This window comes from Muscardinus avellanarius, assembly GCF_963383645.1.
Source record: "Muscardinus avellanarius genome assembly, chromosome: 16".
Lineage (NCBI taxonomy): Eukaryota > Metazoa > Chordata > Mammalia > Rodentia > Gliridae > Muscardinus > Muscardinus avellanarius.
Genome location: NC_137802.1, coordinates 22,491,528 through 22,518,812, shown reverse-complemented (window position 1 = coordinate 22,518,812; position 27,285 = coordinate 22,491,528). Strand labels below are relative to the sequence as shown.

The window sequence follows — 27,285 nt, the reverse complement described above, 5'->3', positions numbered from 1 at the left end:
TCCAATGCTGTCTTATATCTATTTTAGGTGTTGGGTGGGAATACTGTATGATGGCGGGTATTGTAAATCTCTTCCCAGATCCACCTCCAGTGACATCATCTGAAGAGCTAAAGTCTGCCATGATGAGAGCATTCACACCATGAACATAGGCCAATGCTACAAGCAGGATCCTTCGTCCAGGCCTCCGTGCCCCCAAGGGCCTATGGGTAGATAGGTACCCCATGGCATGGAGTGGGAGATTACTAACCATTACCTTGTTCTCCTATCTTTTCCCAGCTGAGGACTTGGCTGGAGGTCTCCCTGCCCTCTTGGCAGATGGCTGTCCTTCTCACCTTCCTGGCAAAGCTTGAACGTAGTCTCTGGGAGGGCCTCTTCCCAGAAGGGCCGCTACCAGCAGGCTTAGCCAGCTCCGAGAACCCTTGTCACTTACTGATTCCTGAGGGGCGCCAGAGCCAGCTGCTTTGCCACGAGTACACGGTGTTGGTCCTCTGTTCCTTTTGTATACTACCCTGCCATCTTTCTCTGAAGCTAGGACCTGCTCCCAGGAATGTGGGTGGTAAAGGGGCAGAAGCTGCTTTTGGCAGGTTTAAAAGAGGCTGTGTCCAAGGGGGCAGGTGCGCATGTGCTTCTGTATGCTCCCCTCTCCTCCAGAGCCTCACTGCCTTTCCACAACTTGTCCTTTAAAGAGAACTTAGTGAAACAAAAACCAGACGTTGCTCCCACCCGTTGGTGAGGCAAGATGACCAGGGCAAGGGTCTGCCAGTCTTGTAGACAGGGCAGCCCAGGAGGCCAGGAAGGACGCCCAGGACCTGAGAATACTCCTGCCTGCAACTGGTATAAGTCTCCTGTGGCTTACTCTGGCCTACACCCCAGCGTTGGCGCAGACACGTGAGAGTATGTGTGGGTGTGCACACCTGTGTTCAACGTACTTCCACACCTGGCCACTTGTAAACAGGGAGGGCCTCTTGCTTTCCTCCTGTACTTGGCCCAGATACCATCTGGACTTGGGCCATGCCCATCCAGAAACAATCTCATCACTGGATCCTTTAAAGTTTATAAACTTGGGGACTGGGGCCAAAATCTGCTAAACCATTTTAACAGATCAAAGGATAGAGCCAGGAAGGTGACAAAGTCTACCCTGCTTGCACTCTCTGACAAAAGTCAGGTTTCAGCCGGGCGTGGTGGCGCACGCTTGTAATCCCCGCGCTTGGGAGGCTGAGACAGGAGGATAGCATGGGTTTGAAGCCAGCCTCAGCTACTGAGTGAGGTTCTCAGCAACTTAGTGAGACCCTGTTTCCAAATAAAATATAAAAAAAGGTCTGGGAGTACAACCTGGAGGTAGAAAGACCCTGGGTTCCACCCCCAGTACCACCACCAAAAAAAAAAAAAAGGTCAGGTTTCAAAACCACCAGAAATCTTGTGCAAAGGAATTAAGCCTGTGAACCCAGACACCGAGCATCCATGATCACAGTCTTTCTCCTCTCCAGGGTAGGGGCCTTGTGGGCATTCTTGTACCAGGGAGGCAGATGGTCTTACCAATACCACAGATTGGCCAGAATTTTTGGATAGCAGATTCCAGCTTTTTTTTTTTTAATGGTACGGGGGATGCAACCCAGGGACATTCTACCTCTGAGCTATATCCCCAGCCCTATTTTTATTCTTTATTTTGAAACAGGGTCTCACTGAGTTGCAAAGGACCTAAGTAGCTGAGGCTGTCCATGAAACTGGGATCCTCCTTATTGATTCCAACTATTTGAACACATGCAGAACAGTAACCACGCAACTATCCAACACAGCTCCAGGAAATGCACGAGCCTGGCAGGTCGAAGGCCCTCTATAGATAACTGTGGCTGGCTGGCTAAATTGAATGAAACGTCACGTTGGCTCTACTGCTGGCTTCCATGATATGCCACACACCTTTTGGTCTCTAAACTCCTCCAAATCCCTACCTGGTCTCTCCCTCTCTGCATACCCACCTGTAGAGGCAGACTGGGGATGAGGCAGGTCACCCCAAAGCCCACAAGAAGCAAATTTGTAAAGGCGAAGGCCCGCATCGCATTAGTGATCTTCTGGATCTGCCGGTCTCGCTTCTTTTTCTTCTTCTCGCCTCTGTGGAGAGAAAGCACACACTGGAGCTGGAGAACTCCTGAAGGAACGTGGGCTCTACCTAGAAGTCAGGCCTTGGAAGCCCCAGCATATGGCCTGGTGCAAGACCCACAGCTCACCCAAGAGTGTCTTAGGGACTGTCAGGGCCAGACCAGCATGAGGGACACTCCTTGGTCTCCTTTCTCCAATGAGCACAGAATGTGAACCTCAGTGGAGCATCTCAAACCAAGAAGGCAGCTCCAAAACACCACCCTGCTTCACTAAAGACAGCTCTACACGGGCAGGGATGCATCTTCCTTTGCACAAGATTTGCCCTGCACCATGGGCTTTGAGTTCGCCCGGCCTCACATGAAGCTGATGATAAGCCAGATCATAGGCCAAATACGGGAGTAAGTGGATTTCCCCTCGGGGGGGAGGAGCGGGTGCAGGCGAAATAAACATGCAGCAGATGGAACCAGGAGAGGCACAAATAACCTCCTGGCTGTAGGACCTGACCTAGATAAGAGTATTCTCTATAATTATTTCCTTGTGAATTTAACTATTCCTGCGTCTGGTTTCACCACCCACACCGACACCCTGTGGGCAATCAGACAACACTGAAGGACAAACGCCAACTGCTCAAGACGTGCACGGAGCCCCAGGCCCACTGCCGCCGAGCTGGGCCCCCAGGCACACACCCTAAACCCCTGGCTTCAGTTCCCTCGTTTGTAAAATGGGCACGACTCCAGCATACACCTCTTCATGGTGACACGAGGCTTAAGTGAGTGAGGTAATGGGTGTTAAGTGCTTGGCGCTGGGCCTAATACAACAAATAACAGCTTATTATATTAAGGTGGAGTTAGAGAAGATAGCATTGAACTCATCCTCTGATATTAGGGCCCAACCCTTTCATAAAGTAGGGCTCCAGCACTTTGTTTAATCTTCATAATTATCAACTCTATTTTTTAATTATTTTGGTACTGGGCTGGAATCCTCTGGGCTACACCCCAGACTTATATTATTTCTTATCTGGAAACAGGGTCTCACTAAGTTGCTGAGAGCCTCACAAGTAGCTGAGGCTGGCTTTGAACCTGTAATCCTCTGTCTCGGCCTCTCAAGTACTGGGATTATAAGCGCGCGCCACCACGCTCAACTAAACCAACCTATTAATACAGATGGTTATAGCAGTTTACTACTCAAATTAAGTGAAAGAAGCCCTGTGGACAAGTGACTCAGACTGCCCTGCCGCTGCCATGCCAAAGACCTGAGAGCCAGCCTGGGGCCCGATGGTCCTCCCTCTGCTTTCTTCCCTGCTCCCACCTAGCTCAGTGCCTCCCAAACTTCTTCACATCCAATAATTTCCATGAAGAGGTGGGAGACCTGTGCACGCACCGAGCTGGACACACAAGTGTCTTCAAGGACTTATGAGACTACTGAGCAGGCTCCACTGCCTGTTAAATTGACCCCGCCCCATCCCCGCTTCACACGTGGCTGGGAGGTCCTTCTCCAGGGCTCAGGAGCAGGTGCGGCCGGCCTACGCACTGGGTGGCGTCTTTGTCCTCAGGCTCCTCAGAGGCATCCTCGCACTCCTTCAGTCTCCAGTCCATGATGTAGCCGATGACGGGGGCCGTCAGCAGGCAAAGCAACTGGAGCGCACCGAAAATGGAGGTGTAGAGGGCGACTGGGGAGGAAGATGGTGTGTTATGTCACAGGGGTCTCTGTACAGCCCTAGGGGACAAGCTGGTGGAATCTGGAAAGGGCTAGTACCGCAGGCCCTTCTAAGGTCTGAGTCTTCTTGTCACTGTGGGTCTTGAGGGGAGCCCAGAGACCTTCACCTCTAAAATAAAAGCTGGAGCAAGAGGTAGGTCACTCAATTTTCTGCTCCAAATCCTCGACTTGTTTCCCAGAAGCAGCTAATGAAATCCAGTATGTCACAATGACTCCCCTACCAGAAGTTCCAGGAAGTTACCCTGACTCGGGAACCACAAAATTACCAATGCCAATGATTGAGGCTTTGTGTGTGACTGGCCATTAGTTTCTCTGCCTCTAGGAGTGCACCAGGAAGGCACCATTAGCAAAAACTCTGATGTAGGGTCTTCCATCAGCAAAGAGGCTTCAAATTATGGGAGCCTGGGAAATAGCTGAAAGCTGGCTGCCCTCTGCCCCACGCCCCAGCAGTTCCAGCCAAGGGGGACCTTTGGAGTTCAAGGTGAGAGATATGGTTTGAACAGAAATTGGCTGGGAGGGATGTTGCAGTGTTCCCGGACAGTCGCTCCTGCTTACCCGAGGCCATCACTGCATCGAGAAGGCAAAGATGGAAAAGTAGAGAGGAGAGAGGTTAGTGGCAGAAACTGCAACAGCCATTTTGAAGAGATGGGGAAAGGAGGCAGGTTAGCTCAGGTTCCAGCACCCATACTACTTCCTTCCGAGACTCCAGTGCTCATGGGGAGCTAAGCTTGATCCCACCCCAACCCCAGGATCTGGGAGAGGCCCAACCCAGGACCTGCTGACATTCTGCTCTCTACTGATGCCTCATCACAGGCAGGTTAGCAAGCCAGGCCCAGGGGGCTGGGCACAGCTATGGGGACGTCGTGTGTGTGTGTGTGTGTGTGTGTGTGTGTGTGTGTGTGTGTGTGTGTGTGAGAGAGAGAGAGAGAGAGACAGACAGACAGACAGACAGACAGACAGACACACCTGGCAGAATCAGAGTCACCCACTACCATGTGGCCTGGGAATGCTGCTCTGTTACAGTTAAGAGAAAGGTCAAGGAACTGGCCCTGGCCCACCTGCCAAGCCATTTGACACCATGGGTCTCCCAGAGACTGCTGCAGCTGGTCCTTAAGCCTGTCCCTCTGGGAAGAGCCAGGGCTGAGGATGTCAGGTGCCAGAGGAGCAGGATGGGGAAAACCCATGCCCTGCCAGCCACAGACCCAACTTCTTGGCCTGATTTCCTCTGTGTCTTCCTTGTTAGGGGAGATAATACAATTGAACCAAGGGCCTTATATGTGTTAGGCAAGCACTCTACCACTGAGCTATATCCCCAGTCCTTTTTATTTTGAGACAGGGCCTCATTAAGTTGTCTAGGCTGGCCTCAAACTGGTGATCCTCTTGCCTCAGCCTCCTGAGTAGCTAAGATCATAAGCATGTGCTACCTCACACAGATTATTTTCTTCTCCTTTTTTGGGGGGGGGGTACTAGGGATGAACCCAGGGGCATTCTACCCCCAAGCTACACCCCTAGCTCCTTCCTCCTTTTCTCCCTTCCTTCGTTCCTTCCTTTCTCTCTTTCCCCAGGGGCATTCTACCTCTGAGCTACACCCCCAGCCCAATTTTTTTTCTTTTTTCTTTTTTTTGCAGTACTGGGGATGGAATCTAGGGGCATTCTATCTCCAAGTGACACCCCTAGCTTGCTCTCTTTCTCTCTTTCTTTCGTACTGGGGTTCCTGGAAGCCCTTCTACCTCCACTCCCAGACCTATTTTATATTTTTGAAACAGGGTCTCTTAAGCTACCGTGGCTGGCTTTGGACCTGTCCTCCTGTCTCCGCCTCCCAAGCGCAGGGATTACAAGCATGCGCCACCACGCCTGGCTTTTCTTTATTTTGAAAAAGGGTCTCACTGAGTTGCAAAGGCCCTCACTAAGTAGCTGAGGCTGGCTTTGAACCTGCTTTGAACCTCCTGTCTCAGCTTCTTAAATGCTAGAATTACAAGCATGTGCTGCCACACCCGGCTCTGATTTTTTTATTCTTTATTTTGAAACATGGTCTCACTGAGTTGCAAATGCCCTAAGTAGTAGCTGAGACTGTCCTTGAACTGTGATGCTTCTGTCTCAGCCTCTCAAATGTTAGGATTACAAGCTTGTGTGCTACTACGCCCGGCTTTTTTTCCTTTATTTTGAAACAGGATCTCACTAAATTGCAGAGGGCCTAAGTAGCTGAAGCTGGCTAAAAACTTGTGACCTTTTTCAGGTTCCCCAAATACTGGGATTACAAGCATGTGCCATCACTTACGGTTCCTCTGCTTTTTATTTTATTTTTTTGTGGCACTGGGGATTGAACCCAGAGACATTCTACATCTGAGCTATATACCCAGCCCAATTTTATTTCTTATTTGGAAACAAGGTCTCACTAAGTTGCAGAGGGCCTCCCTAAATTGTTGGGGCTGGCTTCGAACCTGTAATCCTCCTGTCTCAGCCTCCCAAGTACTGGTATTACAAGCATGCACCACCATGCCCAGCTTTCCTGTTTTTTTTTTTTTTTTTTCAGTACTGGGGATGGAACCCAGGGACATTCTACCTCCAAACAACACCCTCAGCCCTATTATTTTATGATTTATTTATTTGGTACTGGGGGTGGAACCCAGGGGCTTTTCTATCTTCAGGCTTTACTCCCAGACCTATTTTATATTTTATTTGGAAACAGGGTCTCACTAAGTTGCTGAGAGCTTAAGTAGCTGAGGCTGGCTTCGAACCTGTGCAATTCTCCTATCTCAGCCTCCCAAGCACTAAGCATGCACCACCACGTCCGTCTCTATTCTTTATTTTTGAAACAGGGTCTCATTGAGTTGCAAAGGGCCTCACTAAGTAGCTGAGACTGTCTGTGAACTGCAATCCTCCTGTCTCAGCCTCCTAATGCTGGGATTATAAGCATGTTCCACCATCCCTGGCTCCTCTGCATTTTAAACATAAGAAATAGCTGAGCCGGGCGTGGTAATCCCAGCATTTGGGAGGCTGAGACAGGAGGATCGTGGTTAATAGACAGCCTCAGCTACTTAGTGAGGCCTCTGCAACTCGGTGAGACTGTTTCAAAATAAAGAGTAAAAAATAGGGCTGGGAAGCCAGGCATGGTGGTGCACGCTTTAATTCCAGCCCTTGGGAGGCTGAGACAGGAGGATCGCACAGGTTTGAAGCCAGCCTCAGCTACTTAGTGAGGTTCTCAGCAACTTAGTGAGACCCTGTTTCCAAATAAAAAATATAAAATAGGTCTGGGAGTATAGCCTGGAGGTAGAAAAGCCCCTGGGTTCCACCCCCAGTACCCCCCAAAAAAAAATGGGGCTGGGGGTATTGCTCGGAGGTTGAATGCTCTTGGGTTCCATCCCCAGTACTGAAAAAAAAAAAAAAAAAAAAAAAAAAAAAAGGCTAGGCTTTGATGGCTATAGTACTTTGGGAGTCTGAAGTAAGGTAGGAAGATGGCAAGTTTGATGCCAGCCTGGGCAACTTAGAATAACCCTGTTTCAAAATTAAAACTAAACAGGCCGGGCGTGGTGGTACATGCTTGTAATCCCCGCGCTTGAGAGGTGGAGACAGGAGGATCGCACAGGTTCAAAGCCAGCCGTGCTGGCTTAAGAGACCCTGTTTTCAAATAAAATATAAAATAGGTCTGGAAGTGTAGCCCAGAGGTAGAAGGGTTCCATCCCCAGTACCAACAACAACAACAAAATTAAAGAGCCAGGCATGGTGTGCATGCCTGTAGTTCTAGTACTTGGGAGGCCAGGCAGGAGGATCGCAGGTGTGCAGCCAGCCTTAGCAAGTAGTGAGACCCTGTTTCAGAAATAAAAAATAAAATTGAGCTGGGGTGTGGCTCGGAGATAGAATGCCCATGGTTTCAATCCCCAGCACCATAAAAAATACATAAATAAAAATAAAAATAGTCTGGTGTGGTGGCACACATTTGTAATCCCAGCATTTGGGAGGCTACGCAGGAGGATCACGTTTCATAGCCAGCCTCAGCTACTTAGTGAGGCCTTCTGCAACTTAGACCCTGTTTCAAAATAAAGAATAAAAAATAGCCGGGCGTGGTGGCGCACGCTTGTAATCCCCGCGCTTGGGAGGCAGAGACAGGAGGATCGCGCAGGTCTGAACCCTGCCTCGCTGGCTTAAGAGACCCTGTTTCCATATAAAATATAAAATAGGTCTGGAAGTGTAGCCCAGAGATAGAAGTGTTCCATCCCCAGTACCACCAAAATAAATAAATAAATAAATAAATAAATAAATAAATAAAAATTAAAAAATTAAAAAATAAAAAGGGCCAGGGGGGTGTAACTGAGAGCATCCCTGGGTTCAACCCCCAGCAGCCCAGCCTATGCCAAAGGCTGAGGCAGGAGGATCACTTCAGCCCAGAAGTCTGAGTCTAGCCCAAACCTACTCCAAAACACTGTCTCAAAACACAAAACCAAAGTCTTCTTTTTCTTCTTCTTTTTTCCCCCCCAGTACTGGGGATGAAACCCAGGGGCATTCTACTTTCAAGCTACACCCCCACCCTATTTTTTATTTTTTATTTTGAAACAGGGTCTCACTGAATTGCAGAGGGCCTCACTAAGTAGTAGCTGAGGCTGTCCGTGAACCGTGATCCTGTTTCAGCCTCCCAAATGCTGGAATTACAAGAAGCACCTGGGCTAGTCTTTTTATTTCATTATATTTATTTATTTATTTGGTGGTACTGGGGTTCCTGGAAACCCTTCTACCTCCGGGCTACACTCCCAGAACTTTTTTTAAAATACTTTTTTATTTGGAAACGGGGTCTCTTAAGCCAGTAAGGCTGGCTTCGAGCCTACGTGATCCTCCTATCTCCGCATCCCAAGTACGGGGATTACAAGCGTGCACCACCACGCTTGTAATCAGGATCTCAAGGGTCTGGCTAAGTAGCTGAGGCTGTCCGGGAACCGCAAGTCCCTGTCTCTGCCTCCCAAATGCTGGGATTACAAGCGTGTGCCACCACGCCCAGCCTCATTGTATCTTTTTGCACAAGCTCTCCAGCTTTTCTAGGCTTTGCGCCACTACCAGTCTCCCACTTTTACCAGCAGAACCAGTGTCCTGTGCTTCCCTTTGCTATATTTTCCCTTTGTTAAAGCAGGATTTCTTTCCTTTTTTTGTGGTACTGCGGATGAAACCCAGGGGCATCCTACCTCTGAGCTACACCCCCAGCCCGATTTTTCATTTTGAAACGGCCTCAAGGAGTTGCAGAGGGCCTCACTAAGTACCTGAGGCTGTCCATGAACCACGATCCTCCTGTCTCAGCCTCCCAAATGCTGGGATTACAAGAATTGTGCACCACCAAACCCGGCTCTTAAAGCAGGCTTTCTTACCCATTAAAAACTGATACTGAAAGCCGGGCGTGTTGGCGCATGCTTGTAATCCCAGCATACGGGATTTCCATGCGTTCCATCCCCAGTACTGAGGGAAAAAAAAAACAAACCAGTATCTTCCCTTCAGTAAAAACAAGCAAACTAACAAAAGAGAGTTGCGCTCCAGTGGGCCAGCCACTAAAGGCCTTGCGAGTGCGTGCCCAGCTGACTCAGCCAGAGCTCGGGAAGTGCTGACTCTCCTTGTGAAGCAAGACCTCTCATTAGCTGTGCCCTCCCCACTGTTTTCACCTGGGCTATCAGTTCTGTTTCCCGGAGTTAACAAGCCTCAACTGGATGCCACGCTTCCAGGAAGCCTCTGCTTTCCCCACTTCGCAGTGTGGGTTAGGAGCCCAGTGGTCCCGGGCTTCCACCCAGGACACCTGGGTCTCCATGTGCCCAGCCTGCGAGGGCCTGTGTGGGGCTGGGTCTGCCATCTCTCAGTGGAACTCAGATGGAGGACTCTGCTTTGTGCAGTGTTTTCATATATAGGCACAGTCCCCAGTCCTCCCACTCTGGCACTGGAAACATACACCCCACACCCTAAACACGTAGCTATTTTTGTCTTTCCCTCCCTCCTAGACCGGGAAACCCTGACCTGGGCTTCAAGGAAGAGTCTGCACTGGTAGTGATGAAACAACTCCAATAAGCAAACGGCCTGGGCTGCTGCTACTGAGGGCCCTGCTGGCCCAGCTCAGCCCAACACACTGCAGCCAGTGGCTGGGGCCTCGACCTCAGCTGGCAGGAGCAACTGGCACTCTTGGGGCGCCCTCCCTGGGCACTGTGTGCTGAGGTACAGGGAACACCCACCTGTCTTCTGGTCGCCGCTGACCAGGAACTCCAGGATGCTGTTCATGGCCCCCATGTAGAAGATGAGCCGCAGCTGCGTGACGCACATGGTGACCAGGCTGAGCAGAAGAATGGGGCTGAACACGCTGTGCATGAACGAGGGGGCAGCTGTGGGGGGAAGGTGCGGGGCTCAGGGCTGCGGTGCACAGCCCAGTGTGCTGACCGCATCACTCCACACTGGAGGCTAAGACAGGGAACTAAGGTCCCAAGACGTTCACGATGCTGGTGCTGGTGCTGAGCTGGGCAAGCCCTGAGCTCTGAGCTTCAGTGCGCTCACAGGACAGGTGAGCACATGCCCTTCCAGGATGCCCACCAGAGCTGGCCCCAGGCAAGGGGGCACTTGGGCTGTCGCCTCTAGATCTGGCTGCAGGCTCCTCCCAGCCACCCAGGGCACTGGGTGACCTCTCGGACAGACCAGGGAGATAAGGGCAGAGGTGTGCATGCCTGTGGGGGAGGTGAGGGTGAAGGGGCGGTACCTGTGGTGTCCGGTTGGCACTTCACCTCCAGGTCCACCGTGGACAGGCACAGCTTGTGGCCCTCCTGCAGGGCTGCCTGCTCCTTGGTGCTCCTCATGGAGCTGCCCACGCTCAGGCGACGCCCCACCGTGGTCACCTGCTTATAGAACTGCTTCCCTGTGATCTTGTGGTCAAAGCCCAGCCAGCTGAACTTGATCTTCACCCTGGAGACCACAGGAGAGTGTCTGCTGCTGCTGCTCGGGGCCCCGGCTGGAGCGAGGGCAGGCGAGCGGGCACGCTGACTTACGAGTAGTCCATGTCCTCTGGCCCCGGGAAGGGCTCCAGCGGCCAGTTGAAGAAGCAGTTGAAGAAAACCAGCCCGGAGCAGGCAGCCCAGACCACAAGAATGATGATGAAGGAGACACCCGTGTCGTAGATGAGCTGATAGGTGCGATGGGACAGGGCAGAGCCAAAGGGCAGAGTTAGGGTCCGCAGGGGCACCAGCAGCCCTTTGTGCTGAGGTGTGTGAGGAGGTGCAGCCCTATCACCCTGGATGTAGGGTCGCCAGAAGCCCTGAGCACCAATAACCCAACTTGCCTGGCCCTCGCATGTATGGACCAAACTTGGACCAGATGCCACTGTGCGGGAGAGGTCCCTGCTGGCTACCCCATCACTGCCACGCCTGTCCACTGGCTGGCAATGAATGGCCCTGGTTGGGATCACTGTGCTGCTTAGTTCCTGGACTTGTCTTGAACTTGTCTATCTCTCTGGGACAGGAACCTGCTGGCCCTGCCCAGATGCTTCTCCAGCACCTTGCAGAGTGCACACGGGAGGTGCCCCAAACACTCCAGGATGCACAGAACAGTGTGCCTCCTTTTGTTCCTCTGAAATGGGTGTGACACATGTCTGAAATCCCAGGATTAGGGAGGCTGAGACAGGAGGATTGCTTAGCAAGACTACCCAATGTAACCCTGTTTGCAAACAAGAAGTAAAAAGGGCAAGGGGTATAGCTCAGTGATAGAACATCTCTGGGTTCAAGCCCTAGTATCTCACACACACACAAAAGGTGCCACATGCCTTTGGGGAGTAGTGGGGAGGGTGATCCTGGCACAGTGCTGAGCAGGTGGGCAGCAGTTTTTGTCCTAAGTGCTGCCACATGGCTGCCCAGATGCCAGGTTCCTTAGGGAGGAGGCTGGCAGTTAGACACTGAGAAGACGATGAGGAGGAACTTGCAGGCTCCTCCACAACCAAGGAGCGGAGAACCTACACGGTCCACAGGAAGGCCGGTGCCCATTCCTACCTCCTACCACCTCAGCTCCCGGGAGCTCGCCCCTGGGGTGATGCCTTGCCTCGCTGGCAGCATCCCCCGCATCCCTGAGGAGCCCAGCTTTGGCTTGGTGCCTTGGAGAGGGAGCCTGGGCTGGTGAACTGTGAGGCTGTATCCTGACCCAGTGTGACTTCTACAGGCTAAGAATCCTGCCAGGGAGGGAAACAGCCGAACCAACTTGGCCAAAGGCAGCACTCTGGCTACTGGGAGCAGGAGCCCAACGACAAGCAGCCGGGCACTGGGCACGGAGGAGATCGCCCACCCTCCCTTTCCTACCCAGCCTGAGCTCACATGCCTCAGCAACCTGCTGTAGTTTCTGGCCCCATGGCCCAGTGGTTTTCTTTTCTTCCTCCTGTGGTGGCAGGTGCATCCTGCTTAGGTGTGAGGGTGGGGAGAGGCTCCCCCGCCACCAACAATTAGGTCCTCTCTTCTGAGAGGGTTGAAGGAGCCTTGGGGGAGGGGACGCTCTGCACACACCCTCGCACAAAGTGACGATGCTCTGGGCAGCTGCTGCCGCTCTCACCTTGATTCCAGGGAAGGTGACTGCCGAGGAGGCGTAGGATCCAATCATCAAGGCAATAAACGTGGACCGAAGGTCACCAAACATGTTGGGCAGCTGAAGGGATGAACAGAGGCAAGGTTTAGGAGGAGCAGAATAGAGAATCAAGGTACTGCCAGGCTCCATTCCTCACCTGTCCGTTCACAGGGTAGGAGTCCAGAGTAATTACAGTTCAGTGCAAGTTTTCCCTTTCTGGACTGCGATGGATAAGGGGAAGGAGAATAAGGAAGAAATCAGGGGTTGGGTTGGGCTGTAACTCAGTGGTAGAGCACTTGCCACTGGTAAACCACATGTGTGAAGTCCCAAGGTCAATCCTCATCACAGAAAAAAAAAAAAAGTATGAATTACTGTTTGACAGGCATGGTGGTACACACCCGTAATCCCAGTACTTGGGAGGCTGAGATAGAAAAATCACAGGTTCAAGGCCAGTCTCAGCAACTTAGACCCTGTTAACAAAAAATAGGGGGCTACAGATACAGCTTGGAGTTAGAATGCCCAGCACCAGAAAAAGAAAGGGAGAGAAAGGAAGGAGGGAAGGTAGAAGGAAGAAAGGAAGGAACTGGCTCCAATTTACAGAGAGGACTTTTTGACTTTCTGGAGGACAAGAATCCCCCACTCTTGGCATGGGCTGCAGGCTTTCCTTTCAGGGCTACATTGAGATGCCAGAGAGCAAATTTATGAGACTCAGGTAGTCCTCAAAAGGAGAAAGCCTGTTAAAAATAATCTATTTGAGCCAGGTGTGGTGGCGCACACTTGTAATCCCAGCATTCGGGAGGCTGAGACAGGAGGATTGCACCTGTTCGCAGCCAGCCTCTGCTACTTAGTGAGGCCCTTGCAACTCAGTGAGACCCTGTTTCAAAATAAGGCTGGGGGTGTAGCTTGGAGGTAGAATGTCCCTGGGTTCCATCCCCAGTACTGCAGGAAAAAAAAAAGTAATCTATTTAGGAATGAGTGTTATTTTATAAATAAAAAAATCAGAGTCCCAGAAGGAACAGCTGTCAGCAAAAGCTGCTTTTGGCTTTGAGAGAGTAGGCTTTGGAAGGTAACAATCAGAAGTCTACAGTTCCCTCAGAGTTGACAAGAGAGCCAGTCAAGGTTCCTACTTCTGTATCTCAAAGTGCAATCACCTACCACAACACTCCGCTCCAGTGATGGGCACCTGGGAAGACTAATAGTTAGAAAGGCTCAGACTCAGCTTGGAATGGTGGTGCATGCCTATAATCCTAGTATTTGGAAGACAGAAAGATCACAGGTTCAAGGACAGCTTCAGCAACTTATATAAAGGAGACTCTCAGAAACCTAGTGAGACCCTGTTTCAAAATAAAAAATAAAAAGCCGGGCGTGGTGGCGCACGCTTGTAATCCCTGCATTTGGGAGGCTGAGACAGGAGGATCACACAGGTTCGAAGCCAGCCTCAGCTACTTAGTGAGGCTCTCAGTAACTTAGTGAGACCCTGTTTCCAAAAATAGGTCTGGGAGTATAGCCCGGAGGTAGAAAGCCTCTGGGTTCCACCCTCAGTACCACAAAAAAATAAATAAATAAAACAAATAAATAAAAATAAAAAATAAAAAGTGCTCAGGTATAGCCAGGAAGAAGAATGCCCCTGGACCCCCAGCACCATTAAAAATAATAATAATAAAAGAGCTGGGCATGATGGTTCCCACCTGTGTTCCTGAGGCTGTGACAGTAGAATTGTAGGTTAGTGGCCAGCCTCAGCAACTTAGTGAGACCCTGTTTCAAAATATAAAAAATAAAATAGGGCTGGGGGTGTGATTACAGGGATGTACGACTGCACCTGGCCTCTCCAAAGAATGTCTAGCACACAAAAAGCTTTCCCCTGTAGAGTGGGCCCTCTGTCTTTCTCGACTTCTCAGGTAGAGGCCAAGGGGGAGAATGGATGGGCACAGAGGTAAACAAAGGAAACGTATTTTCAAATATGCCAGACACACCCAGGAGTACACTAAAGGTATCCCCTGTATTCTCTGCACACCTGCCTCCCAGGTATGCTGCGGTTCAAAGGACATTCTCAGTTCCTGAGCTCACATATTTGGGCTGCCCCATGCCTGTCACACCAGCAAAACAGCTTTGTAAAGGAGACACCCCTGGGGCCCTATCCATCCCAGGGAAAACCCAAAGCTTAGCTCTGTCTTGGGAGCTGTTCCCGTCTGGGTTTCCACTCCAGCCAAGGCAAGTCAAGAAAGAAGGGGATCAAAGAAGGCTTAGAACTCACAGAAGACCAGATGGAAGCCAAAAGCCAAGACTCGCTGATCCGGCGTTAAGCCAGGTGACCAATCTTGCCCTTGAGAATGAACCTCTGTGCACACGGCCATTATTTCCTTAAGGCAAATTCTCCCAAGTACAATCACCTCTGGGCACAAATTTTTTTTTTTTTCAACAGGGCTGGAGAAAGCTCCAGAAAGGCAGCTAGCTAGCCCTTTCCTTTCCACTCGCTTAATCTCCAGCCTGCCTTAACCTTCACCCAGGCTAGGCGCCAACAGAAAAACAGGGCCTGAGGCCAACACCCAGCCCTGCCCTGATCCTGCGCCCTCTGCAGTACTAGCGCAGGACAGGGAAGAACTGGAACCTGTGAGAGAGCACTGATTCCCACCTGTGCAGGATGAAGCCACTGCCCCGAGCTGAATAAAGGCAGCAGTCTTCCAGCTGCCTTTCCTGCGGGCAGCCTTTCCCGGTCTGGAGCACTCTTATCAACGCCCAGAAAATTCTTCTCCCCAGAAAGTTATTTTGGTCAACAGGGCCATTCCTAGGGCAGTACAGAGCCACAAGCCACACCTCACAGCTTCCCAAATTTTTTTTTTTTTTTTTACAGTACTGGGGATGGAATCCAGGGGCATTCTACCTCTGAGCTACACCCCCAGCCCTATTTTTTATTCTTTATTTTGAAACAGGCTCTCACTGAGTTGCAAAGGGCCTTGCTAAGTAGCTGAGGCTGTCTAAGAACCACGATCATCTGGTCTCAGCCTCTCAAATGCTGGGATTACATGCGTGTGCCACCACGCCCAGCAGCTTCCCACATTTTATGCTTCAAATTACGATTTTTTTTTTCTGATTAGAAAATCAATGGCTGAGCCAGGCGTGGTGGCGCACGCTTATAATCCCCACGCTTGGGAGGCTCAGACAGGATCACACAGGTTCGAAGCCAGCCTCAGCTACTTAGGGAGGCTCTCAGCAACTTAGTGCGACCCTGTTTCCAAATAAAATATAAAAATAGGTCTGGGAGTATAGCTCGGAGGTAGAAAGCCTCTGGGTTCCACCCTCAGTACCACCAAAAAAAAAAAATCAATAGCCGGAGCCGGGTGTGGTGGCGCACGCTTGTAATCTCAGCATTTGAGAGGCTGAGACTGGAGGATCGCAGTTCTTGGACAGCCTCAGCTAATTAGGCCCTTCGCAATTCAGTGAGACCCTGTTTCAAAATAAAGAATAAAAAATAGGGCAGGGGGTGTAGCTCGGAGGTCAAATGCCCCTGGGTTCCATCCCCAGACCTGCAAAAAAAAAAAGGAAAAGCAATGGCCGGCAGGCATGGTGGTGCATGTCTGTAATCCCAATACTTGGGAAGCTGAAACAGGAGGATCCCAGATGAGACCCTGTTTCAAAATAAAAAAATAAAATAGGTCTGGAGATGTAGAGGTAAAACACCTCTAGGGTCAATCTTCAATACCCCAAAAGAAAGAAAGAAAGAAAGGAGAAGCAATATATGTTTGTTATGAAACATTTAGAACAGGGCTGGGTGTGGTGGCGCACGCTTGTAATCCCAGCATTCGGGAGGCGGAGACCAGAGGATGGCGGTTTGCAGACGGCCTCAGCTACTTGGTGAGGCCTTTGGCAACTCAGTGAGACCCTGTTTCAAAAGTAAAGAGACTAAAATAGGGCTGGGGATGTAGCTCAGAGGTAGAATGCCCCTGGGTTCCAACCCTAGTACCAGAAAAATTAAAAAATTAGAACAAAGAACAAAATTTAGATAAAATAGGGTGAGTCAGGTATAGTGGTACATCCAGTATGTGAGAGACTAAGACAGGAGGAGCATAGGTTTGAGACCAGCCCCAGCAATCAGCAAGACCCTATTTCAAAATAAAAATAAGGCTGGAGGTATGGGTCAGGGTAGAATGCCCTTAGGTTCAATCCCCAGCACCAATAAATAAATAAATGATAAAGTAAAAACTACTCTCACATGGCCATGTTATCATTTTTCTTTTCTTTCGTATTTACTTGTGGTACTGGGGATAGAACCTAGGGGCATTCTACCTCCAAGCTACACTCTCCAGCCCTATTTTATTATTATTATTATTATTTTTTTTTGCAGGTCTGGGGATGGAACCCAGGGGCATTTGACCTCCGAGCTACACCCCCTGCCCTATTTTTTATTCTTTATTTTGAAACCGGGTCTCACTGAGTTGCAGAGGGCCTCACTAAGTAGCCGAGGCTGTCCAGGAACCGTGATCCTCCAGGTCTCAGCCTCCCAAATGCTGGGATTACAAGTGTGCACCACCACGCCCAGCTATTCTTTTTTTTTTTTTAATTTTGAAACTGGGTCAATTGGGTGTGGTGACACACACTTGTAATCCCAGCATTTGGGAGGCTGAGACAGGAGGATCACAGGTTCATGGCCAGCCTCAACTACTTAGTGAGGTCCTCTGCAACTAACTGAGACCCTGTTTCCAAATAAGAAATAAAATCTGGCTTGCAGATAGAATGCCTCTGGGTTCAATCCCCAGAATCCCCCCAAAGAAAATTTTAAAAAAGGGCTGGGGACGTAACTCAGAGGTAGAATGCCTGAGTTCACTTCCCAGTACCACAAAAAAAAAAAAAAAAAAAAAAAAGAAAAGAAAAAAAAGGGAAGAAAGAAACAGGGTCTTAGGAGTGGTGGTATATGCTTGTAATCCTAGCACTTGGGAAGCTGAGACAAGAGGATCACAGATTCACAGCCAGCCTCAGCTACTTAGTGAGGCCCTGTTTCAAAATAAACAATAAAAGCTGGGCATGGTGGCGCACACTTGTAATCCCAGCACTTGGGAGGCTGAGACAGGAGGATTGTAGTTTCAAAGCCAGCCTCAGCTACTTAGTGAGGCTCCCAGAAACTTAGTGAGACCCTGTTTCCAAATAAAGCATAAAAAAATAAGTCTGGGAGTATAGCCCAGAGGTAGAAAAGTCCCTGGGTTCCAGCCCCAGTGTCACACACACACAAAAAAAAGAAACAAAATGAATAAATAAATAAATAAATAAAAATAAAAAACAGAGCAGAGGGTGTAGCTCAGAGGTAGAATGTCCCTTGGTTCAATCTCTAGTACTGCAAAGAAAGAAAGAAAGAAAGAAAGAAAGAAAGAAAGAAAGAAAGAAAGAGAGAAAGAAAGAAAGAGTCTCACTAAGTTGTAGAGTCTCATTAAGTTGCTGAGAGGGACTTCCATCCCGCAATCCTCCTGTCTCAGCCTCCCAAGTACTGGGATTACAGGTGTGCGCCACCATACCCAGTTTAAGAACAACTATTTTGTTTACTTACTTATTTTGCGGTACTGAGGATGGAACCCTGGGGCTTTCTACCTCCTAGCTACACCCCCAGCACTTATTTTTTATTTTGAAACAGGGTAGCTAGGAGTGGTGGCATGCACTTGTAATCCCAGCATTTGGGAGGCTAAAACAGGAGGATCGCAGTTCATGGATAGCCTCAGCTACTTAGTGAGGCCCTTTGCAACTCAGTGAGACCCTGTGTAGCATGGAGGTAGAAGGCTATTGGGTTTTATCTTCAGTCCTGCAAAAAATAAATAAATAAACAAACAAAAAGGGTCTCACTGAGTTGCAAAGTGCCTCACTAAGTAGCTCAGGTTGGCCACGAACCCAGATCCTCCTGTTTCAGCCTCCTAAATGCTGGGATTACAAGCATGTAACACCATGCCCGGCAAGAACAGCCATTTTATTTATTTATTTATTTATTTCGGCTCTGAGGATAAAACCCAGGGACATTCGACCTCTGAGCTACACCCTCAGCCCTATCTTTTATTTGAAACAGGGTCTCACTAAGTTTTGGAGGGCCTCACTAAGTAGCTGAGGCTCCCTGCAAACCGCCATCCTCTGGTCTCAGCCTCCCGAACACTGGGATTGTACCACCATGCCCTGCTTAAGAACAACTATTTTTAATACTTACTGTCATTATCTTTATTTTATTTTTTATTTTTTGTGGTACTGGGGGTGGAACCCAGAGGCTTTCTACCTCCGGGCTATACTCCCAGACCTATTTTTGGAAAGAGGGTCTTACTAAGTTACTGAGAGCCTCACTAAGTAGCTGAGGCTGGCTTCGAACCTGTGTGATCCGCCTGTCTCAGCCTCCCAAGTGCGGGGATTACAAGCCTGTGCCACCCCGCCCGGCTTTTACTGTCATTATCTTTATTTTTTTATTTATTTATTTATTTTTTTTTGGTGGTACTGGGGTTCCTGGAAGCCCTTCTACCTCCGGGCTACACTCCCAGACCTATTTTATTTTTTGGAAACAGGGTCTCACTATATTGCCGAGAGCCTCACTAAGTAGCTGAAGCTGGCTTCGAACCTGCGCGATCCTCCTGTCTCCGCCTCCCAAGCGCAGGGATTACAAGCGTGCGCCACCACGCCCGGCTACTGTCATTATCTTTAAAACCTCAAAGCAACCCCTTAAGGCGTCACTTATTTAGTGGGTACAAAAGTTAAGAGCCAGGGCATGCCTCTGTATTCCTAAAGGCCAAATTTGGGCCAAAGTATGTGTGGGCACAGCCACCAGCTATTCTTCCTTGTAGGAGCCTTGTCTGGCCCTGTCTGACAACACCCTCCGGCTCAGACCTTCATGCTGAGTGAGTTCCCTCACTTCTCAGGATTCTTACAATTCTTACATGCTCCTGACTAAGCATCCTTTCTGATTCCCATCCACTGTAGATTTCACATGCCTTAAATGTTCCCTTAAGCTGGGCGTGGTGGCGCACGCTTGTCATCCCCCCCCCCCCCCCCCCCGCTTGGGAGGCAGAGACAGGAGGATCTAGCAGGTTCAAAGCCAGCCATGCTGGTTTAAGAGACCCTGTTTCCCAAATTTAAAAAAGTATAAAAATAGGTCTGGGAGTGTAGCCCGGAGGTAGAAGAGTTTCCAGGAACCCCAGTACCAACAACAACAAAAAAAATGTTCCCTCAGACCCACTGGCCCCTGCCTTCTCTGCCTGTGGCCTTCCCGGCTGACCACCGTGGTCCAGGGCCACGTCACTGAGCGATCTGCATCTGCCTGCAGACTCTCTGTCCTTCCTCTTCAGGCCCAGGTCTCCTCTCCACTGCTACCGCCCCTCCCTGCCCACTCCTGCCCCAGCCTCTGCTGCAGAGAGTGGCTGCTCGGAACAGCAGTGACAGGGCTGGCTGAGTGCTGAGCAGTGGCCTAGTGCGGCCTTGAAAGAAGAACCAGCCCTGCTGCCAAGGAGGAAGCCAGAGCCGTGCCACAGTGACAGATGCTGGGGGAACTCTTGCAGAGCTGTTTCCTGACTCACAACCACACTGGCAGGTGGGCAGAGCAGGCCCTTGGTCCTCCTCATGGCTGCCCTGCCACCTCTACTCTGCTGGGCAAAACCTATCCTCCTGGCCTGGGCTGCTGGGCATCCTCGCTGGCTTACCGGGAAGCCTGGGATGACTCAGTCTCTCAGCCCTGTGGATGCACCATAAACAGACCCAGCTGTGTGACCTTCCCAGAGGGGAAAACAGCAGCTGCAGGCAGCCCCTTCCTGGCACTCTGGACTCAAAGCGAGGCCACTGGTCAGAGTCTCCAGAGGCCAGGGCCCTGGGACGGACAGAATGCACCGTACTTCTCCAGAGGGTCCCGAAATGCTCAAGTTGTGTTCTTCTCTTCCCGGGGTCCCATAGAGCAAGCTGTGAGGTTGGTGTCAGGCAAGGACAGAGGACTGCTGTGTAGTGCCCGTGATGCTGACTTTCCAAATCCATGGCCTCTAGAGCCTATCCGCCAGATGTCGCATACAGCCCCACTGGGAACCAAGGGGTTCTGACCCTCGGGTCCCTTGCAGAGGGGGCCTCATCCTCAGGTGGCTGGGCTACACACCCAGGGCTCTGCACAGCCTGTGCAGGCCTCTGTCCAGCACGTGTGAACAGGACAAGTGGATCAACAAAGCTGGGCTGCTTCCTAACCCAAACAACCAGGTGCCTCTCAACACAAATGGCCCTGAGGAGAAGGTCCTTGGGGTCACCTTGGGGTCACGCTCCACTGCTGACTGGTGGGAAGGGGAACCGCCTTCCCACAGCCACCTCCCCACCTGCCATGCCTGGCCCAGGTGCACTGCACTTTCTGTCCGCCCCTGTGCGTGTCGTGTGTCATATGCTGAGCAAATTCATGAACCGGAACCTTCTGATGGGCAAGTTTTTCTCACACCAGTCACACCAGGCAATCAGCTGACTGCTCTGGGCTCTCAAGGCAGGGACAAAAACAGGAAAGTGCAAAGGCCCAACGGGCTTCAGACACCGGCAGAGTCGTGCCCACCTGACACCCGGGCTCCCAGAGGGGTCTGGAGCATCACAGGCCCCTGACCTGCCCAAGGGTCTGGTCAAGCCCTCTCTGGGGCCATTCATTTCCCTTCCCTGCTCTCAGGTATTTGAAGAGGGATGTTTACTCTGCTCTCTTCAAATTCCCATCCAATTCCTATGGGATTGTTTCTTCCTCAGATTTAAAGTGAGACGTCAATGTATCAAATAGGAGAAGCCCACAGAGGCATTTTTCCTGACGGAGCCTGACAGTAGTTTGTAACCCCTTTTCTGAGAGGGCTTTGGCTCAGGACTCACGGTCCCGCCCACTGACAAGGGTCAGAATAATGAAGTGGAAAAGATATGCTCACAATTTTGGCTGCATCCGCTCTCATCTCTAAGCAACCCAGGCTCTGAGTTGCAGGGTGGTGGCCCAGAGACGCCGCTCGGCCACCGGCCGGTGTTTGTGCTTCAGCCAGTGAAGCGAGTTAAAGGGCTGAACAAACGCAAGGCATTGAGCAAACAGACCAGAGTGTGCTGACCAGATGTCCGGGGGCGGCTGAGGTGCCCCTCCACTGGGGGCACCCCTGGCCTGTCAGGACACCCTCCCTCCAGGATGCCACATGCTGGTCCTGGGCCATGCATGCTCCAGCAACCTGAAGAGCCAGCCCTGTGGGGTGGCCAACTGAGCTTCTGTTCCCTCTGAGCTTCTACCCTGTAGGAAGAATCACCCAAGAGCTGGGAGCAGTGGCACACACTATAATCCCATTTTAGGAGGCTGAGGCAGAAGGATTCCAAGTTTGAGACCCTGTCTCTAAATAAAAAAGGGCTGAGAGTGTAAGCCATGTATGGCTGTAATCCCTATACTTGAGAGGCTAAGACAGGAGGATGGCAGGTTCTTGGCCAGCTTCAAGAATTTAGACCTTCACAACTCAGTGAGAGCCTGCTTCAAAATAAAGAATAAAAACCAGGACAGGGGGTAGAGCTCAGAGATAAAATACCCCTGGGTTCAATCCCCAGTACTGAAAAGAAAAGAAAAAAAAGAAAGAAAGAAAGAAAGAAGAAAAAAGGACTCGGGGTGTAGTTTAGTGGTAGGGCACTCCTGGGTACAATCCTCAGTACCCTCATACACACACATACATACACAGATTCACCCATGAGCACAGCTTTCTCAGGCTCTGTGGGGGAGGACTATAGGCCATCTATTCCTGGACCACGAGGAAGAAGCATTTGCCAAACTTGGGGCTTCCTCCCCAGCAATGAGGATAACAGCCCACAGCCCATAGCCCATACACACAAAACCCCTTGGGATTCTGAAAGTCCCTAAATTAGGATTTCCATGGCAACACATCTCTCCCACACTCCTAGGTTTATCAAGGAGAAATTATCCATGACCCTAAGGCAACTGTAGGAAATTTAATTCAGGAAGTTCCTAAAGGTGACCTTCAAGACTCATTCGTTGAACACGAGACAAACAGAAATTGTCATTGTGTTGCTAGCTCAGGCATCTCTGGGTGCTGCTCCTGACAGTTCTGCTTTTTAAAGGCCTGGACTCTCAGAGTGAGGTTCAGCTCTGCTCAGCAGAAGCCATGGCCAGGCCAAGAATGTTACAGCAGCCCCAGCCTGTCCTCAGTGACCTGCTTCCCATTCATCCCTTTAGGGGTCTAGTTCTATGAGAGATGAGGTGAGAGGTCTAATAGGACAGGGCAGGGGGCTGAGTGCCCAACGGGATCCCTTGGGAAGAGGGATGATTTTAAAAGTGCTTAGAGAACTGGGCATGGTGGAGCAACTTAGTGAGACCCGTCTCAAAATAACTGATAAAAAAGGCTGTGGATGCTGGGTGTGGTGGCACACACTTTTAATCCCTGTACTTGGGAGGCTGAGACAGGAGGATCACACAGGTTTGAAGCCAGCCTCAGCAGTTTAGTGAGGCTATCAGTAACTTAATGAGACCCTGTTTCCAAATAAAATATAAAATAGGTCTGTGAGTATGGCCTGGAAGTAGAAAGCCCCTGGGTTCTACCAAAAAAAAAAAAAAAAAAAAAAAAAAAAAAAAAGGCTGGGGATGTAGCTCAGAGGTAGAATGGCCAGGGGTTTAATCTCCAGACACAGACACACACAGACACACACAGACACACACACACATACACAGCTTAGAGAGCTGACCCTGTGCTTCTTGGAGCCTCTAGACCAAAGGCAGGCAAACTTTTTTCGGAGAGGGCCAGGCAGTAAACGTTTCAGGCCATATGGTCTCTGTCACGAATGCTCAGTTGCCAGTACAGCATAAAAGCAGCCACAGACGTTGAGACTGAGATATGTGTAAACAGGCAATGCGCAGTTCCAGCAAAACTTCATTTACAAAAACAGGCAGTGGTCTGGCTTTGGCCTGGGGATGCCTTCTGCTATCAGTCCAAGAGTGGGAACCTTCAGGAACAAGCCGGCTGCGTCACGCACACAGAGCTCTGGTCAAAAATGCTTTAAATGACTATCTCAAAGTGTCTTGTCTGCCAGATACCTCGCCTAGGTAGGTGACCTTTTACCTCCTCCCTGTGGGAGAGCCAAGGGCTAAACCACAGGATGATGAAAGCAGGGGTACTCCCCAGCAAATGCCCCTAGGCCACACACACACCACCTGCAAGCGTGCAGCTCTCCCAAAGCTCCTTCAGGGACCATTTCCAGGCCGAAAACCCCCACTGTCAGCCCCCGGCTCACTCAGAAAGGGAGCTAGCTTCTTTGTATTTGAAAGAGCTCTTACAAAACATTAAAAAAAAAAAGATAACTGCAGAAAATTGATAAACGACACAAAGAAGTAATTTACAGAAGAGTTACAAATGACCAATAAAGAGGTGAAAGGATACTTTGTCTCACTCCTAATTAAAGAAATTTAAAGCAGGTGTGGTGGCACACACTTGTAATCCCAGCATTCGGGAGGCTGAGACAGGAGGTTAATGGTTCACGAACATCCTCAGCTACTTAGGCCCTCTGCAACTCAATAAGACCCTGTTTCAAAAGAACAAAAACACCAGGCATGGTGGCGCAGGCTTGTAATCCCCACACTTGGGAGGCAGAGACAAGAGGATTGCGCAGGTTCGAAGCCAGCCGCGCTGGCTTAAGAGACCCTGTTTCAAAAAAAAAAAAAAAAAAAAAAAAAAAAAAAATATATATATATATATATATATATATATATATATGTATATAAAATAGGTGTCTGGCAGTATAGCTCAGAGGTAGAAGGGTTTCCAGGAAACCCAGTACCACCAAAACCAAAAAACAAAAAATAGGGCTGGGGTGCAGCTCAAATGCCCCTGGGTTCCATCCCCAGAAAGAACCCCTTTAAAAAAAATAAGCTAAGAATAAAGTGATCCTGAAATAACATGAGAAATGGTTCAAAGTAGATTTGTGGAATTTTATGGTCTACACTTTATATTTCTCAATTTTGTTGTTGTTCTTGTTCTTGGGGATTGAAGCCACAGACATTCTACCTCCAAGCTATACCCTTAGTCTAATATTTCTTATTTGGAAAGAGGGTCTCACTAGGCTGCTGAGAGCCCAAGTTTTTGAGGCTAGCTTTGAACCTCAGATCCTCCTGTCTCAGCCTCTCAAATACTGGGATTACAAGCATGCCCTGTCACTCCTCGCTAAAATGTTGAATTTTATTTTTATTTATTTATTTTTGGTGCTGGGGATTGAGCCGACAGGCCTTCTACCTCCAAGCTACAACCCCAGCCACTTTCATTGCCTTTTTGGAAACAGGGTCTCACTAGGCTGCTGAGAACCTCACTAAGTAGCCAAGACTGGCTTTGAACCTGTGATCATCCATCCTGTCTTAGCCTCCCAAGTACTTTGATACAAGCATGTGCTACCACACCCAGCTTTGAAAAAAAAATTTTTTTTTCTGTACTAGGAATGGAACCCAGGGGCATTCTACCTCTGAGCTATACCCCAAGTCCTATTATTCTTTATTTTGAAACAAGTTCTCACTGCATTGCAAAGGGCATAAGTAGCTGAGGCTGTCCATGAACCAGGATCCTCCTGTCTCAGCCTACCAAATACTGGGATAACAAGAGTGCTGCACCACGCCCGGGCTAGCTTTGAATTTTTTTTTTTTTTTTTTTTTGGTGGTACTGGGGATGGAACCCAGGCGCTTTCTACCTCCAGGCTATACTCCCAGACCTATTTTATATTTTATTTGGAAACAGGGTCTAAGTTGCTGAGAGCCACACTAAGTAGCTGAGGCTGGCTTCGAACTTGTGTGATTCTCCTGTCTCGGCCTCCCAAGTGGGGGGAATTACAAGTGTGCACCACCAAGCCCGGCACTAGCTTTGAATTTTAAAAATAAAAACATTTTTATTTGATAACCATAATAAATACGAAGTGATTACGCTTGTAATCCCAGCATTTTAGGCTGAGACAGAAGGATCTTGGTTTACAGACAGCCTCAGCTACTTAGTGAGGCCCTTTGCAACTCAGTGAGACCCTGTTTTCAAATAAAGAATAAAAATAGGGCTAGGGGTATAGCTCAGAGGTAGAATGCCCCTGGTTCCATCCTCAGTACCTCAAAAAATAAATAAATAAAATATAAATAAATAAATAAATAAATAAATAGGGATGGGGCTATAGTTCAGTTTCACCACAAAAAAAAAAAGCCTTTCTTATTTCTTAAAGGAGACTGACACTCACAATATGGTGCTTTTTATCTTTCTTTCTTTCTTTTTTTTTTTTTTTGCCATACTAGGATTGAATCCTGGACTATAAACACTACCACCAAACTCTATTCCCAGTTCCCATTTATTATGCTTTATTATGACAATGTATTTTTCTGCATTTCAGAGCTAAAGTCAAGTCCCAGGACCATGTTTTTTTTATCCCTGAAATTCAGACCTGTCATAACAGAGGCCCAGCATGACTGAAACAACAGGGCAATGCTAGGTTATTTTTCGTTTTGATGAAAGGGCTGGGGTTTTCACGCTACCCAAGAACAAACAAAACCAGGACTCCTGTTTCACAATTTACAACTCGGTGGAATATGGGTCCCTTTGACAATGTGAACTATTTCTCAGTTTCAACATTTGTTTTCCTCTGGGAATTTGAGAGGAATGGTAATTATTCTTTTAAGTCTACCTGGTTAAAAAAAAAAGTTAAAAATGCCTAAAAGAGTAGAAAGTAAGTATTCCTGGCATTAAAGAGGCAAAGCCACAGAAGACCCAGATTTGTATGTGACACCCACACCCAGAACATGCCACACACTGCCTTTTCTCACCTAACCGACTGCGATGGACCTTCCACGTCCACGGACCCGAGCCCACACATTAATCCTCCCAGCCAGGACGAAGCTGGCAGGGCAAAGCAGAGGAGGGGATGCAAGGGCCTCTGACCATAGCCTGCAGGTCAAAGAGAGGCCACATGCCTCCCACCTCCTCACCCAAGGACTAGAAGCCCTCAGAATTCCCTCAAAGCAAAACAAAGGCCTTCAACAACATTATTACTGACTCACTGGCGGAAAGAAAAATCTGAGACTAGAATGTACTACAAATAGAAATGGGAGGTATCACATCTAAACGCTTTTCCATGGGTAAATTGAGAGGGTAAGACTTGAAGAGCCCATTATTACTATTATAGTGTGTGTGTGTGTGTGTGTGTGTGTGTGTGTTGTAGTGGGGATTGAACCCAGGGGTATTTCTTTGTGTGTGGGTCTGGGGATGGAACCCAGGGGCATTTGACCTCTGAGCTACCCCCGCCCTATTTTTTATTGTTTATTTTATTTTACTTATTTATTATTATTATTTTTGGTGGTACTGGAGGTGGAACCCAGAGGCTTTCTACCTCTGGGCTATACTCCCAGACCGTTTTTATATTTTATTTGGAAACAGGGTCTCACTAAGTTGCTGAGAGCCTCAGTAAGTAGCTGAGGCTGGCTTCGAACCCATGCGATCCTCCTTTCTCAGCCTCCCAAACTCAGGGATTACAAGCGTGTGCCACCATGCCTGGCTTATTTTATTTTATTTTATTTTATTTTGCGGGTCTGGGGATGGAACCCAGAGGCATTTGACCTCCGAGTTACGCCTGCTGCCCCATTTTTTTTATTCTTTATTTTAAAATAGGGTCTCAGGCTGGGCGTGGTGGCGCACACTTGTAATCCCCGCGCTTGGGAGGCTGAGACAGGAAGATCGCACAGGTTCAAAGCTAGCCTCAGCTACTTAGTGAGGCTCTCAGCAACTTAGTTAGACCCTGTTTCCAAATAAAATATAAAGTAGGTCTGAGAGTATAACCCAAGGTAGAAAGCCTCTGGGTTCCACCCCCAGTACCACCAAAAAATAAAAATAAAAAAATAAAAATAAAATAAAATAGGGTCTCATTGAGTTGCGAAGGGCCTCACTAAGTATCTGAGGCTGTCCGCAAACCGCGACCCTC

General features: G+C 49.2%; 1 protein-coding gene across 3 annotated transcripts in view; it reads right to left on the bottom strand.

Annotated features, from left to right (window-relative positions):
• Nucleotides 1–27,285, bottom strand: part of SLC43A2 (solute carrier family 43 member 2) — a gene marked incomplete at both ends in the record, with an annotated part of 52,570 nt that overhangs the window by 2,965 nt on the left and 22,320 nt on the right. For all 3 annotated transcript variants that reach the window (XM_080712585.1, XM_080712583.1, XM_080712584.1), the window contains 6 exons: nt 1,977–2,109; nt 3,628–3,766; nt 10,011–10,157; nt 10,526–10,728; nt 10,812–10,945; nt 12,355–12,447. In XM_080712585.1, coding sequence (XP_080568711.1) covers nt 1,977–2,109; nt 3,628–3,766; nt 10,011–10,157; nt 10,526–10,728; nt 10,812–10,945; nt 12,355–12,447 — 849 coding nt within the window. The remainder of the gene's footprint in view (nt 1–1,976; nt 2,110–3,627; nt 3,767–10,010; nt 10,158–10,525; nt 10,729–10,811; nt 10,946–12,354; nt 12,448–27,285) is intronic.